Raw genomic sequence first — 13992 nt, forward strand, 5'->3', positions numbered from 1 at the left:
TGTACATCTATAAACACCTGCTGCTATGGAGCCTGGCATTCCTTCCTCCTCAACAGCAGCATCCCACTGAGCTCGTGCTGCAGTGGCACACACGGAGGGACCCGCTGCCTGAGTTCCCTCTCCTCTATTTTAGGAAATGAAAAGAGCTAAATCAAAGAGGTCTCGATAAGAAAACAGAAGAAGCAGTAGCAGACCGTTGGCTGTACCACAACACTGGAAAAAATGAATTCCGGTAAAGGTCTTACCTGTGACTTGACCAAAAAGTTCTTGCACTGCCTCAGGGAATTGTGAAGGGGCTAAACTCTTCCCACACCACTATGCATAGTTAGTGTAACATTCATCCTGGTGCTACATTAGTAGTCCCACGTTAAGGCAATTCTGTCTATTTTGTGTAGACTAGTGACAATCCCCTGCAGCAGCAAACTCCCAGAGCCTTACATCTGCCTTGACGTTATTAATAAGCACTATGGCTGTTATCAAAATAGACATTAGGTTCAGTAGTGCATTCGTTTAACATCTTTGGTGCTTGCAGCTAGCAGCATCTCTCTGCAGACGTTCATCCCACATCTTTTAACTTGCCAGTGGAGCTGGGGAAAAAACAAGGGAAAAACAACAGAATTACTTGATGCAGCACTTACCAAATGTTCACAACTCAAGGTCACATTAGATGTGAAATGCTGACATTCATTTTCTGGATGGTCAACTAGAAAAATCAATGAAGCAGTATTATTAAGCTCTAGTGACTGGAAATGCTTAGGTGTCCAGTCACTTGGTCTTGCAGATACAGCCATCAAATGTGTCCCTTCAGAGAACTCTGAAGCTCACAGGCAGCTCACTGACCTCCTCGGCTGCAAGGCAGAAATCCCCAGGCAAAGAGTCCCTTTGGTGCTACAAATTCGGACTCATGCACTGAAACAAGACCTCTTGGTCTGGAAACCCTAATCCAATTGGGAAGCAAAGTGTGGCAGAAAGGTGATGTGGCTGTGAAGCTGATGCCCATAGGGGAGCACTCTATGACTGCAGATGATTGCAGGATACTGAAGGGGGAACCGACTGTCCTCTGTGGTTTATCAACACAGGCCATGGGAGAAGTGAGGACCTGAAGTTTCAGGGTTTCAGTGATTGTGTCCAACTACTCTGAATTTCCTTCAACCATCAGACACATACTGAGAAGTGGGCCGAGTTAGAGACTCCACAGGCAGGGGCACTGCTGGTGTTTATCCTTCAGTAACTTCATGTAGCAAATGGCTTAAAAAAAGACACCACAATTTGGGGGCATTAATTTGCTTTGGGTTTGTTTTAAGAAGGGAGAATTTGTGATACCTGAACAGCAGAGTATGAGAAAGGAAGACAAGCTGCCAAACCAAGCAGTTTCCGTAGAGGCTGGCAAGAAGCAGCAGCCTCCCTCTTTCCCATCCTTTTAGTATGCAATCACTTTGGCAGCTCACAGTTCCTCTTCTGTATCTGATCACAGTGGGCACCAGGCACAGCTCTTTGGGTAACCTCTATTCAGCTGTGCAGTTTCTCCATCCCCAGAAGTCTCCAGTATCCAGAAAAAAGCCTGTCTCCAATAGCTTCCCTTTCAGATGAAGTCAAACAGACTTTCATGGGACAAACAAATCCCCTCTCTAGCTTCTGGTAGGGAAAGAAAGGTCCCTGCCAACTCTGAAAGGATTTTGCTAACAACAGGGATGGACAGAAAGCACCCTCTCTCCTAGAAAGGACTCAACAACCTTATTTTCTAAATACCATTCTAATTAAAGGTGATGCTAGCAGCTCTCCCTGTGTTGCAAGTGATTGTGAAATAACATCTTTGACACACAAGCGGATCGGAGACTGGGTAACCTCATTTCTGAAACTGTGTCAACTCACCCCTACAAAGAGAAACGATCCCAAAGCCAGAGCAATGTAATCAGGTCAATGTCAACAAAAGACATTATTCAAGCAGAGTTTCTCTGTACCCTGTCAAGTTCTGTCAGCCCCTCGTTAGATGCAGCGTTCCTACCTCAGGGAGAACTAATGTTCAAGGACCAGCCAGTTTTCTGTAACTGTTTGAAGATCTTGTCCACTGAGGGGCTCCCTGAGTCTCACTTTTACCTCCAGTTTCCCTCCAGTGGGCTTTCTGCCATCAAAAATCTGAAAGAACCACAAAGAGCAGAGCAGTCAGTGCACACACGAGTGACAACGTCAAGCCAGGGTGCCTCAGGCAACCATGGACTTTATCTCCCCACGACTAGAGGATGACACAGAGAACCCGCAGGTGACCACAGTGCTGGGAGGTGTCACAGCCACATGCTGAGGGCAGCGTGTCCTGGGCACGTCTGTGTTGCAGCCCAAGGCAGGGGTTTATTAAGGTTCCACTTAGTGAGCTCCTGCTGGATCTTACAGCAGCTCTGTATCACTGGGGCAGTCTTCACTTGACCCCGTCATGTCAGCTACCAACACAAATATTGTGGGGCATCACCTGAATTTCTGGTCCTGACAAAGAAAACTGTCTTGATACAGCAAATTTGCAGAGAGGTGTCCCCAAGATGGGGTTGGGAGCAACCTGCTCTAGTGGAAGGTGTCCCTGCCCCTGGCAGGGGTTTGGAAATGGTTGAGCTTTAAGGTCCTTTCCAACCCAAACCATTCTGTGATTCTATGAACGGTAAAAGCTAACACAAGCTTCAAGAGATGACAGAACAAAGAGCAGCCCACTGCTTATCAAACTAGCTAAACAAAACTCGACTGTGCACGAACACATTTATGCAGTGCAAATATTTGTTTTCCCTTTGTATTCAAGTACTAAGCAGGAGAACACACCCCACCCACAAAACATACCTCGATGATCTCTCTAACTTCACATTCTGATTCCAGCTTCTCCAGTTTCAAGTGTGCTGTCCCCACTTGCTTGTCACTTCTGAAAAAGGACCTGTTTCAAAGAAACCTTCTTTAATTCAGTGGGTAAGGTTTTCCAGAACATGAGAGAGAAAGCAGGCTCAAAGGTCAGCACTGTCTGCACCACTGCATCCAGGAAGGCCAGTCAAGACGTGCTATTAGAAGCCTACAAACCAGGGCACAAGAGGCAAACCCTGAGTGAATCAAACTACAAGGACAAGAAACGAAGTACTCATGTTTTAACTATTCTCCTGCAACCAAGTGAAAGATGAGGACAGTGGTGAAGAAAAACAACCAACTCAAGTAGTACTGGGAATGGCAGCAGCTTCTGTCCCCGCACAGGACAAGAGGGAAGAACGGCCTAGCAGCCAGGACAGACAGCAACCTCCTGCAATGGGCTCTTCAACAGAACAGGCTGAAAAGCTTCCCAAGGAAGCTGCATCTCTCATCAAAACAAACACTTCACAGGCACGTGCTGGTTTTGGCAAACACTGATCAGGAAAAAGTCACATGAATCATTGTTTCCTTTTGATAAAGCAAACCAGTTTCAACAACTAAGAACACTTCATTTCAGCTGTTGTTCTGATTCACCTCCATGCTGGTGGTTTGAACCACCAGGAACCACCGTTTTAGACTTTCTAGTCTGCTGGAATTAAACATGGAGTATTTTATCCTGCAAGAGAAACAAACAACTGTTCTCTGCTACAGCCACTTCTGCTCAACAGTTAGATCAGCAAGACATCCATCTTTACCTTAAGAGAGAGTGCAATCCTTACCCAGACAAACTCCTCCAAAAGGGAACAGCTAAAACACACTCATTCCACTGGATTTCTTTGCCTGCATCCAAGCATTTCCCCTGCTTTTGGAATAAGTCTCCAAAGGTTTGATGAACAACTAAAATCTATGGTCTGGAGGCAGTAAAGCCAACCAGCCATGCTCTAGGAAAAAACCAAGCTGACTGGAAAAGCAGTAAGGTTGTTTCTTCACATCCACCACCTCAATGATTGCTCCGTTCATACGCTCTCCAAAGAGCTCAGATCAACCGCCCTATAAGGAACCCATCATCCAGACTTTAACCTCACTTTCTGGCTTGTGCGATCAGAAATGGCATCAGGAAGGCTCCTACAGCACCTGAGTCTCTATAGATTAGGGGGACAACAGTCTGGCACCATTAGCTCAGGCTGCAGGGAGCTCACAGCAAGGAGCACAGGCACTTCTAGATGGGATCAAGAGTCCGAGACCTCTACAACAGAAGGCACGGAATCATGCAGTGAGTCACTGTTAGGGAGAACATCTCTTCCAAGAACCTGTTGCTGGAAGACTTGAAAGACTCCAGCTCAGCTGTCAGATTGCTTCTTAGTTGGTCCACCTCAACACAAACTGCTGCAGTAAAGCAAAAGCAATGTCACAAGTACCTCAAGGGCTGATAATGCTGCCCCCAAATATGATCCCTATGAGTTCTGTTGGCAGAAAGCCCTCCAAAGGCAAGACTGCATTCTCCATCGATACACGACTACATCATTTAGAGACACAACCATGTGGAGAAGTTCAGACTTTATCCTCTCACATGCTAGAACACTTCCTTGACTTCACGAGCACTTTAAAATGAAGAGGGATTGCATAACTGTACTGCAGTATGTTGGCACCTTGTTCATAAACTCAGGGAATCAGCAATTCTTCTGGCTGAATGGTTCTTAAAGCGTTTTTCCATTTTATAATTCAAGACACAATAAAGAGTGGTTCAGCCCCCATCAGTTCTAGGGGGGTGGTTGTGAAGGATGTGAACTTGCTCCAGGCCATGGCTTCAGAAACAGCTCAGGGGAAACCTCCTTTTATCTTCAGAAGCTTTTAAGAGAAGTTTAAGGAGAGAGTTTTCCTTTGGAGAAATCACTGCTGGGATTTTTACTTCAAAGTGGTTTTTAAAGTGAAGTTTAATATACGGGACCTGAAACAAGTCTCCTTCGCTCACTGAGAGAAAATAATTCTTGGGAGATGGTCAAAGAGCTACCAGAGAAACCAAACCTACAAAATCTACAAGCATTTCTGAAAGTATTATTCATTTATAGCCTTAAAGACAGGCAGGGAGCAGGAAGTCTTTAGAAGAGAGCCTGCATCGCTTAATCCTCTCTTTTCTCCTGAGAGGACAGCCAAGGGAAGGTGCTCAGTGGGCCTTTCTTCTCTTCCTCATTCCCTGTTGCTATCTGCTCAGGGAAAATGCCACCCCTCCACCCCAAACCAGCAACAAGCACATCTTTAACTTGATAAATTCCTGTTCTAAGAACAGAAAAACATCTCTCAGAACTAGAAAAGAGCCAACCTGCAGAGATGTTCTTGCTAATCTTCTAAAAAGGCTCCAATGGACAATGTGGAGCTGGCGTCCAACTCCTGGATCACCAGAGAGTTTCCCAGTGGGTGAACTTGAGCCTGAGCTTAGACATTAAAACCAAGCACGGTTCCAGCTGGTCAGAGAACAGGATGTGCCCCACACGTACAATGATATGCAAAAGATCGGGAAAAAGGTCTGAAACAAATGTAAGCACTGAACAGTTCCGTGCGTAAGAGGCCGGATCTGTGACGATGACACCTTGAGCAGAGCAGTGGAGCAGTGAGGATGGGCAGAGAAAGAGTAAGACAATCAGCTTCTGCTTCAACAGAGATGCAAATGGCAGACCTGGACCCCTGTAACATACAAATCTAGTCCTGATGATAAACCAAACTGGGTAAGAATCAGAACAATCTGAAGCCGAACCATTATGTGCTCAGTCTCATCAATCCCTCTTGCCACACTAACCCTCAACTGATCTGACAGTTATGAATCAACTTCACTGAACTTCTGCCTTTTCTTCACCCCCACAAGGGAAGATACAGAGCTCAGACATGTTTTGAAAGGAGTTCTCCGACACAAGAACCAGATAACATTTTACTGCTAGCTTAAAGATTGGGCTTCATCAATTTCAGCTACTTCGGTCTCCTCAACTGTCTCCAGAGAGGCAATGAGGGGCAGCAAACTGTGGACTTACCCTTTATGAAATACTTCAAATTTAATTCCTTTGGAGCGAATTGCTCGTCGGAAACCTCGGTGATTTCGGTTGATGTTCAGCTTAAACAACTGGTTGTATTCTGCAGTGAGGATACAGAGAAATGAAAGTAAAACATGTGATGCTCTATTACAGGCATGTACTCAGACCCCTGTTTATCTCAGTTTGGTCTGTTTATGGAACACTTCACATCCCCATGAACCTTATCCTCAGGAAGTTATTTCAGTCATTAACAAGGCATCACTTTACAGGGATGGAAACCAAACTGCAGAAACACCAAATCATGAGGTGACAGCAAATGACTGGAGAGCCAAAACTGGAGAATCAAGGTCTTTCAGCAAGAAACAGATTGTCCGTGGCTAAGAAAAAGCTACAAAATAATAAGGAAACAGCACAGGAAGGTTGGAATGACTGGGAAGGGCTGTTTTGATACTGCAGTTAACAATGATTTAACACCAGCTTCTTTAAAGAGCATAACAAGAACTATCCACAGGGTACCTGTTTATCACAATGTCTCACAACACTGCAAAACTAATGTTCAAAGACTTATCTGCTGTACTACACAGGAACACTTGTCTCTGCTTGTCAGTCTTGAAACCCAAACCACTACAGCTAAGTGGCTGCTCAGCAAGCTGAGATCAAGTTATTGGAAGACTTGGAACACAGCTCTTGGTATCAGAGCTTCAGGACTTTTACTCTTAACATATATATATGTTAAGAAAACATATACAAACTCAAAAGATATAAATGTATATTTCTATATGATCTAATTTGAGAGAAATCCACAATTTGGAGACTGAATTCAGTTGTTCTGAAACTAGATGGCTGCTTACTGCAAGAATTGGGGAAAAAATATAGAGCAATAAACCAAACTCAGAGTATGAGAGGATTAATTCTAAAACACATGATGGGTCTAATACAGGTAGTCAATGGTTAGGTACAAAGGGGTATTTTTCAAAAGGTACAAAGAAGGGATTTTAGCTGGGTTTAAGACACATTGTCTTTAAAAAACCACTATAAGATCTACTTCTGCAATGCTGCTTTGTCAGGTTTAGAAGTGGCAGCTGATTGCCAGTTCTGCCATGATTTTTGCTAATCTCCCAGGACACAAAATCTGACTGAAAAACGATCTGATCCATGGAGATATTAAAAGTTAACGATTTAACTTACTTAATAAAGAAAAGTTATTTATCTGACCCATCTATCAGCAGGGCTGATGGCAACAGCTGGAGCACAACTGGTAACTAGATGATTTCACTGGTCTATACCACACTAACTACCACCAATATTGGGATGAAGGTGAAGAAATTGCCATCACACCTGGACTTTACCATACAACAAGGTCTTTCATAAGAAAGAAGGCCCTCTGGCCTGGTTCACCCTATGGGACTAGCCTCTACTCTCCCATGGTCCCTAAGGTGCAATGTTTCTCCCTCTGTCCCAGAAGAAGTACTAACCTGGAGAATTGTTATTGTTTATTACAGGTGTTTTACTCTTCTGAGGTTGCTCCTATCAAAAAAAGACACACATTACATAAACCATCAGATACTATTTCAAAATAGAGAGTAATAACCATTTTTATTAGCAGCTTTTTACACCTACACAGGAAACATGAGGTTATGAGAATGGTAAGAGCAGCCACGGTACATTCAAGACTGAAGTACTTGGATTTCATTGTGGTAACAAGATAAAGAATAAGCCAAAACATTACATTAAATGTAAGAGCCACAGATAAGCTATATGGTCACACTCAATTCAATCCAATCATCACAGAGTTACTGACTGTGGCTGTTAAACTACATGATAAACTGCACACGTTCCACAACACAGTAATTCTGTTCCTTCTGCATTAGTTGAAATAATAAGCTACACAAGGAATTCATCACAAATCAGTCAGGGAATTGCCCTACTATTATTTTGCCTGACAATCAATCTGCCACCAAAATGAATTAACTTTTAACCTAAAGTGGAGAACAAACTGAATCTCTGGTGACTGAACAAGGACAATGTGACCTAATTACGGCAGCTACTTTGCAAAGCTGATCCCAGCTATGAAGGAGAAAGGTGGTGGATTGGCTGTTGGTTAAGCAGTAGAGACCCTGCTTTTCTTTAACACAAACAGATTAAAAGCAGCTATGCTGAGTCTTACTTATTCCTTGGAAAATTATTCCTACAGACCCATTCTGGTTTTTAGCCACCCTCATGGGGGGAAATCCTCCATTAAGGCCTCAGGTAACTCAAACCTAAACACAAACCTGATCTGATCATCACCAATTTCTCACAAGAAAATTAGTTTAATTTAGTGGAATTGCTGCAGATTTTATTAGGAGGTAAAAATCTAGGCTCTGCATTCTCACAGGGTCAAGAAACTTGTACGGCCTAAGTCCTTGCTCCAGATATGAACATACATATTTGCTAATTAAATCACCAGGAGTCACATGTATTTATTTGATGACAAAGATTAAGCTTTGCAATCCATTCCTATAAGAGATGTCCAAAAGCAATGCCTTTAAAAGCTTGTTTTCTTAAAGGAATGGGACTTAGAGGGAGATCCCATTTAAGGTGGCCCCTCTCCCCCAGTGACAACTCTACATGCCCTTGTGTTTGAAGTCACCAGTGTGTTTGCACCCCTGGTGCAATGAACTTCTACACATCTTGCAGACACTGGAAACAGCCTGATCAGCGCCTTCACAGGGGAAAGGTGGGCATAGCTTAGCACTGTGAATGCTGTTCAGCAGTAAGCTGGTGGTCAGCCAGCCAGAGAACACACAAGCCTGAAGCAGACACCACACTGCTCAGTGTAAGATGTGGAGAACATCAAGAGAAAGGTGCAGGAAATGCATTCAGCAGTTCTGCTTCTCACAAAAAGCTTCTGGTTTAAAACTGGAAGTGTTAGGAAGTGTTCTCCCTATCGAGAAGCAAACCTACACTTGGTCCTTGAAGCCCTCCCAAGCTAACACAGCAATGGCAAGGGGCACGCTGAGGAACAGCAGAGGCAGGACACACACTCACCGCACTCGGGTACTGAAATTCAAACTTCACAAAGGGATCCAAATCTCTCGGTGATACACCTGAATGAGACAACAACAGCCAGTCCAAACAGCCCCTACAGGTACTTTCATTGCACCTGTAATGCTGAGCAGGATTCTCAAGAGCACCTGACTTTCAGTAGTAACTGAAATCTAAGAAACCAAAATCCATAGAAAGCTGGTGTTCAAAGGAAAACATCTACTTCACTTACTGCTGCTGTTAGTCCTGAGACAGATTAGCACAGATGGTTTACAAGCTCCCAGAAACAAGGGACTAAAAGCAGGAATGCTGGCAGGAGCAACTCTTGTCAACTGAAGGGGCAACACACATTAAGGTGGTGTGGAGTTAAGGCAGGACTCTTAATGAAATAGGAGATAAACATGAAACTAAAACTATGACCCAGTTATGAGCAAACCCAGGACAATTTAAAGTTCTTCCCTCTGTCCAGATGGAACCCAGATTCTCTTTATTCTTCTGGGGTGTTTGTCTGGTTTTTTAAATACCATTTAAAAGGTTTTGGGGGGCTTGAGCCTGAAACCTCATTATGTTGGTTTAATGAGTGCTGGCTACAGAAGTCTTGACTCCTGAAGTGGTCTTCAAGGCAAAAAAATCTCTTTCCCCACTACTTGCCTTACCTACTGAGAGGAAAAAGCCCACATGCCCTTTTTCAAGCACTCACCTGGTGGAGCTGGTAGGTTTATCCCTCTGACAATGAAAAGGTGCATTTCTGTGCTGTTGAGCTCAGAAAATATCCTGTGGAAAAAGAAAGACAAAAACGTGTGTTCAACTCAGTAGCCAACCACCACCTGATCCACTGCCACACCAGGACACCACTGGAATTTGCCGGACTGCTTCCAACAGTGCACTCCTACACAGATCATCTTCATAGATCCCAAAAGAGCAAGGAAAGAGCACAAACCAGGATAAAAACATCTCTGAAGTATAGTGGAAAATGCCATGAACAAAGCCCAAAGGCAACAGGATTGAGGGAGAAACACAGAGGAAGGAAGAGAAGCTGAACTAGCAGAATATAAGAGATGAAGCTGGAGATGTTTTGAAAACAAAAGAACCCAGAAGAGAAGTTAGAGAACAACTTACAGTTGTTAAGAATGCCCTTTCAGGAATGCTGAGCCTATCCCTAGGTGCCACCCGGGTCTGCTGAAGCCCAGAATTCCCTAAACAAGATCTAGAAACCACGAAATCCATTCCAGCATGCCTGAGAAATCCCTTTGGTTTTCCATACCTTATCATTTTAAAGGTTCTTTCCTCAAAGTGATGGCTTGGAGGATCCATTCCTTGTGCTCGTGCAAGCTGCAGGATGTCCATGTCCTTTTTACAGCCTTGTGCCATCTTCTCAAACCTACAGAAAAGGCAAACAAACAATGGAAAAGCTACAGACACACTGGGACATCAAACAGAGCATTCTGCCAGATACAGCCCACAGAGCGAGCCTCACACCAGAGGTCTGACTGCAACGTGGAGATGCAGGAGGCCTCACAGTTACTGACCCTTCCACATAATGAGAAGCAACCTGAACCCCCATCACCTTTAGGAGGGTCAGGCAGACTCAAGCCTGAACTGGCCACATTGTGGGATGATTTAACCGTGGGTCTTACCGAGTCGTTTCTGCTACATTTCCCAGATGCATGAATTGCTTGGAATACTGCAGACACCTCTGTCAACAGAAACAAAGCCAAACAAATACAGTTGTACTCAGTGATCCTTACACACAGATTCGTGACTGGCAGAGAGTTTTGAAGTGATGACGACCTAATTTAAGAAACGCCAGGAGTTCTCCTATGACACCCAAAACCATCCACCCAACCCCTCCAGTCCTCCAAGCTCAAAGCTAAGCACAGCATTTGTTTGAGCTGTTCTGGCCCATTACTTTTTAATCATTTGATTTCCAAATACAAGGTTCAGTCAAGGGCTGGTCTTAATCATTCAGGTACTATTTTCAAACTGGAGTGCTCATGTTAATAGTGGCAGTTGGATAGTCCCGAGCCTCCAAGCACAGCATCTGACTTCAACGAGTAGAAAAATCTAACTCTGAAAATGTTCCCCTTTAGGACACACAAACTCAGAAGTAATTTAAAAGAAAACCAAAAGACCCCACAGAAACAATGATGGGATGATAATAGTAATAAAACCCAGAGAGATGTTAAAATAACAACACCCAAAGCATTACTAAGAAAGATAAATTGGTCACCTCGTGTTGGTCCTTCAGCAGTTTTATGAGCTGCGCATACACTTCATCTGCTTTCTGAGACAGTCTGACATCTTCATGGTGTATGAAGATAAAATCACCCTCATCATCCGTAGGGGGTGATGGCAGCTGCAATATAAGAACACCACATGTCAGAGACCTCATAGGGGAAAAAAAATGAAGTAGACAAAAAGCAGCCAGAATGTATGGAAAGATCAGTGAAGGGAGATGGGTTGCTTTTCTTCTCAAGGCAATTCCAACCCAACCAATACTTGCACCACTGCCCAACAACTGCCTAAGTCATAAAACCCTGCAAAGTGTCTTACAGGCCTGATTATTCAGGTCAGGAGAGCTATCACAGTGTAGTTTAGTCTCCCATCTTGCCAAATACCAAGAGAAACCAGGGCATCGCTCCATCACATGCACCTGATCCTCATCCCAGAATGGAGCCAGGGCACAGCTAAGAGATGTACTCACAGCCTAACCCCAGGGGACACTTCCAAGCTGCATGGTTTAGGTATGCCATTGTAAATCAAGGAGGAAATGGTTCATGGAGACTAAATGTTCTCAAAAGCTGGAATTCTTGAGGAGCAGTAGAGGAAACGAAATGAAAACTAAGCCAAAAATACAGGGAGATTTCAGAGCTCAGTGTCCAGATTTATCACTTGAGCAAACTAACTTGTGTCAAGAAATACTTTTTAAATCATTCACTGTTTGAAGTAAGCACTTAGATGTCCAAGAATATGAAACAAAGCAAGATACTAAGAGTCCTACTAACCTTGGAAATATCAACAGGTTTGCCACATTTTGCTTGCTCAATCTTTACATCAAAGCTCTTTGCTGTCCTGAGATACATCTTTGCCTGTTCAAGGTTATTTTCCTTCTTTGCCTTGATGGCTGCCTTTATGTACTGCTTCTTTCTGTTCTCCAGAAATTCCAGCTGTTCCCTAACTGAAAAACAGTTGAATAAAAACCTTCATTCATCTGACTCTGCCATGCCCCTGCAACAGGTTTATCACATTCCATTTATAGCCACAAAAGGGTCAGCAAAAGTACAGCTATCAAATAAGGCCATTTCCTTACTGCACTTAATCATTTCTTGGCCAGTTTCAAGTACCAGAAAAAGAACCAAACTTCCTTCTATCATGGCATCCTTCATCAAAACCTCACAGTGCTTCACAAGTGTCACAATAGTGATTACAGCCCCTTATTTGCAGATCCAAAGCAGAAGCTGAATTCAAACTTTCAGCTTGACATGTTAACTTCTGAAGGACAGCAAATATGAGCATCTTCTGTACTCATTTCTTGCCTCTACCCTGAACTGTCAGGAAAAAGACAAAGATGAACCAATGTGCAGGCATATTCAAACATATCACCTCTTCTTACTTGTGCTTCCTTGCCATCTTTGTTTCTTATGCATGCTTTGGTCTCCTCTTTCCTTCCCATAATATAAGGACAACTGTGCAAGTCAGGAGAGATTGCTTTACATTGTACCACGTGAGTGCATGCTGCCCCTTCTTATATCTCACTTAGAAAATGGTACAGCATGAGCCATTTTCAAAGATACTCAAATTGTATTCACCACTGCACTCTACTCGTGATTACACAAGCTAAGCAGCACTTGCAAGAGGTGCCTGTCTCAGCAAACACATACACCAATGACTCTCACACTATGTCCACTGCTGGCAGATGACAGTCAACTTATTCCCATCCTCACAAAAGAGCCACTGTCCTGCTGGTGTGAGCAATATGCCCAATCAGCCAAACCCAAATGAATTAGCCAAGGTAGCTGGCCCAGATTCCACTGAGACAAAACCCATAGTGTGCTCTGTGAGGCTGAGACACAGAACACAGGTATTCCAAAGGTAGTATGTGGAGAACAGACTGAGCAAAGCCACTAATCCAACTGATCCTGGCTCCTTGACTTTCCTGGTAGAGGCCTTAAGTGCAACTGCTCCACTCCCACACCTCCCTATGCCTTGTGCCCTCCAACAAGACAGTTTTGTTACAGTTGATTTAACAGCTGTAAGCTGCATTTTGTAATTCTGGAGGGCAGGAGGTAACATCTGGATCACAGAATGCACTTTGGCTAGTGAAATACAGCTCTACATTAGTGAAGTACTGACATTTTGTTGTGAAAATCATGTCAGTATGAATCTGCCCAGGTGCCTGTTGCACCTATTGGTCTTCTTTTAAAATACCTGAAATACCCAGGAGAGATTAATGTAATAACAGAGACCAGATACTACCAATTCCTTCACAGTGTAAGTTGAGAGCAATTCACTCAGAAGATTAGTATGTCAGCAAAAATTCCAAACCCCCGAACTCCTGAGGATTCACAGATTTTCAAAGCCAAAATGGACAACTACTAAGTTTTAGTGTATAAAACACGTAGTGTAATTTTTCTAGAGAGAAGACTTGAGCTAATCATGGTGGCAGCGTGAAATGCTTTCAGTCTGTAAAAGACCCTGCATCAGCCAACTAGGCAGTTCTGCTTTGTCCTGAGGGAACTACCCAGGGCAGAATGGAAGGAGGATGGGATTACAGTCAAGGCAAACAACAGAATCAGTGAGAGCCTGAACACCGCTGGTGTGTGCCCAAATCACACCATGAGGAGGTGGCTGTCCTTGACTATCTGTACAATTAATCTTGTACAGACTGTTCAGTGACCTTAGCAACAGGAGGACTAGTGACTGAGGAACTACTGCCCATGTATCAGTTCGAGATCCCTGGATAAAGCACTAGGTAAAAACCACTGTTTGATGTAAAAGGTGCATTAGATCAATGAATAATGCGCACTGGCAAGCTGTCCACTTTAATGAGAGTACACATAGAGTTCAA

General features: G+C 43.6%; 1 protein-coding gene across 1 annotated transcript in view; it reads right to left on the bottom strand.

Moving 5' to 3' along the window:
• Positions 1–286: 286 nt before the first annotated feature.
• CC2D1B (coiled-coil and C2 domain containing 1B) overlaps positions 287–13992 on the bottom strand; it is a 32155-nt gene continuing 18449 nt past the window's right edge. The window contains exons 14-24 of the mRNA XM_010014854.1: positions 11930–12102; positions 11155–11280; positions 10562–10620; positions 10189–10305; positions 9625–9698; positions 8928–8986; positions 7373–7424; positions 5898–5997; positions 2821–2911; positions 2006–2136; positions 287–587 (exon numbers count right to left, since the gene is read on the bottom strand). Of these exons, the coding sequence (XP_010013156.1) occupies positions 2017–2136; positions 2821–2911; positions 5898–5997; positions 7373–7424; positions 8928–8986; positions 9625–9698; positions 10189–10305; positions 10562–10620; positions 11155–11280; positions 11930–12102 (971 nt within the window). The 3' untranslated portion in view covers positions 287–587; positions 2006–2016. The remainder of the gene's footprint in view (positions 588–2005; positions 2137–2820; positions 2912–5897; positions 5998–7372; positions 7425–8927; positions 8987–9624; positions 9699–10188; positions 10306–10561; positions 10621–11154; positions 11281–11929; positions 12103–13992) is intronic.

Source organism: Nestor notabilis, unplaced genomic scaffold, assembly GCF_000696875.1.
Source record: "Nestor notabilis isolate BGI_N333 unplaced genomic scaffold, ASM69687v1 scaffold21175, whole genome shotgun sequence".
NCBI classification, from domain to species: Eukaryota; Metazoa; Chordata; class Aves; order Psittaciformes; family Psittacidae; genus Nestor; species Nestor notabilis.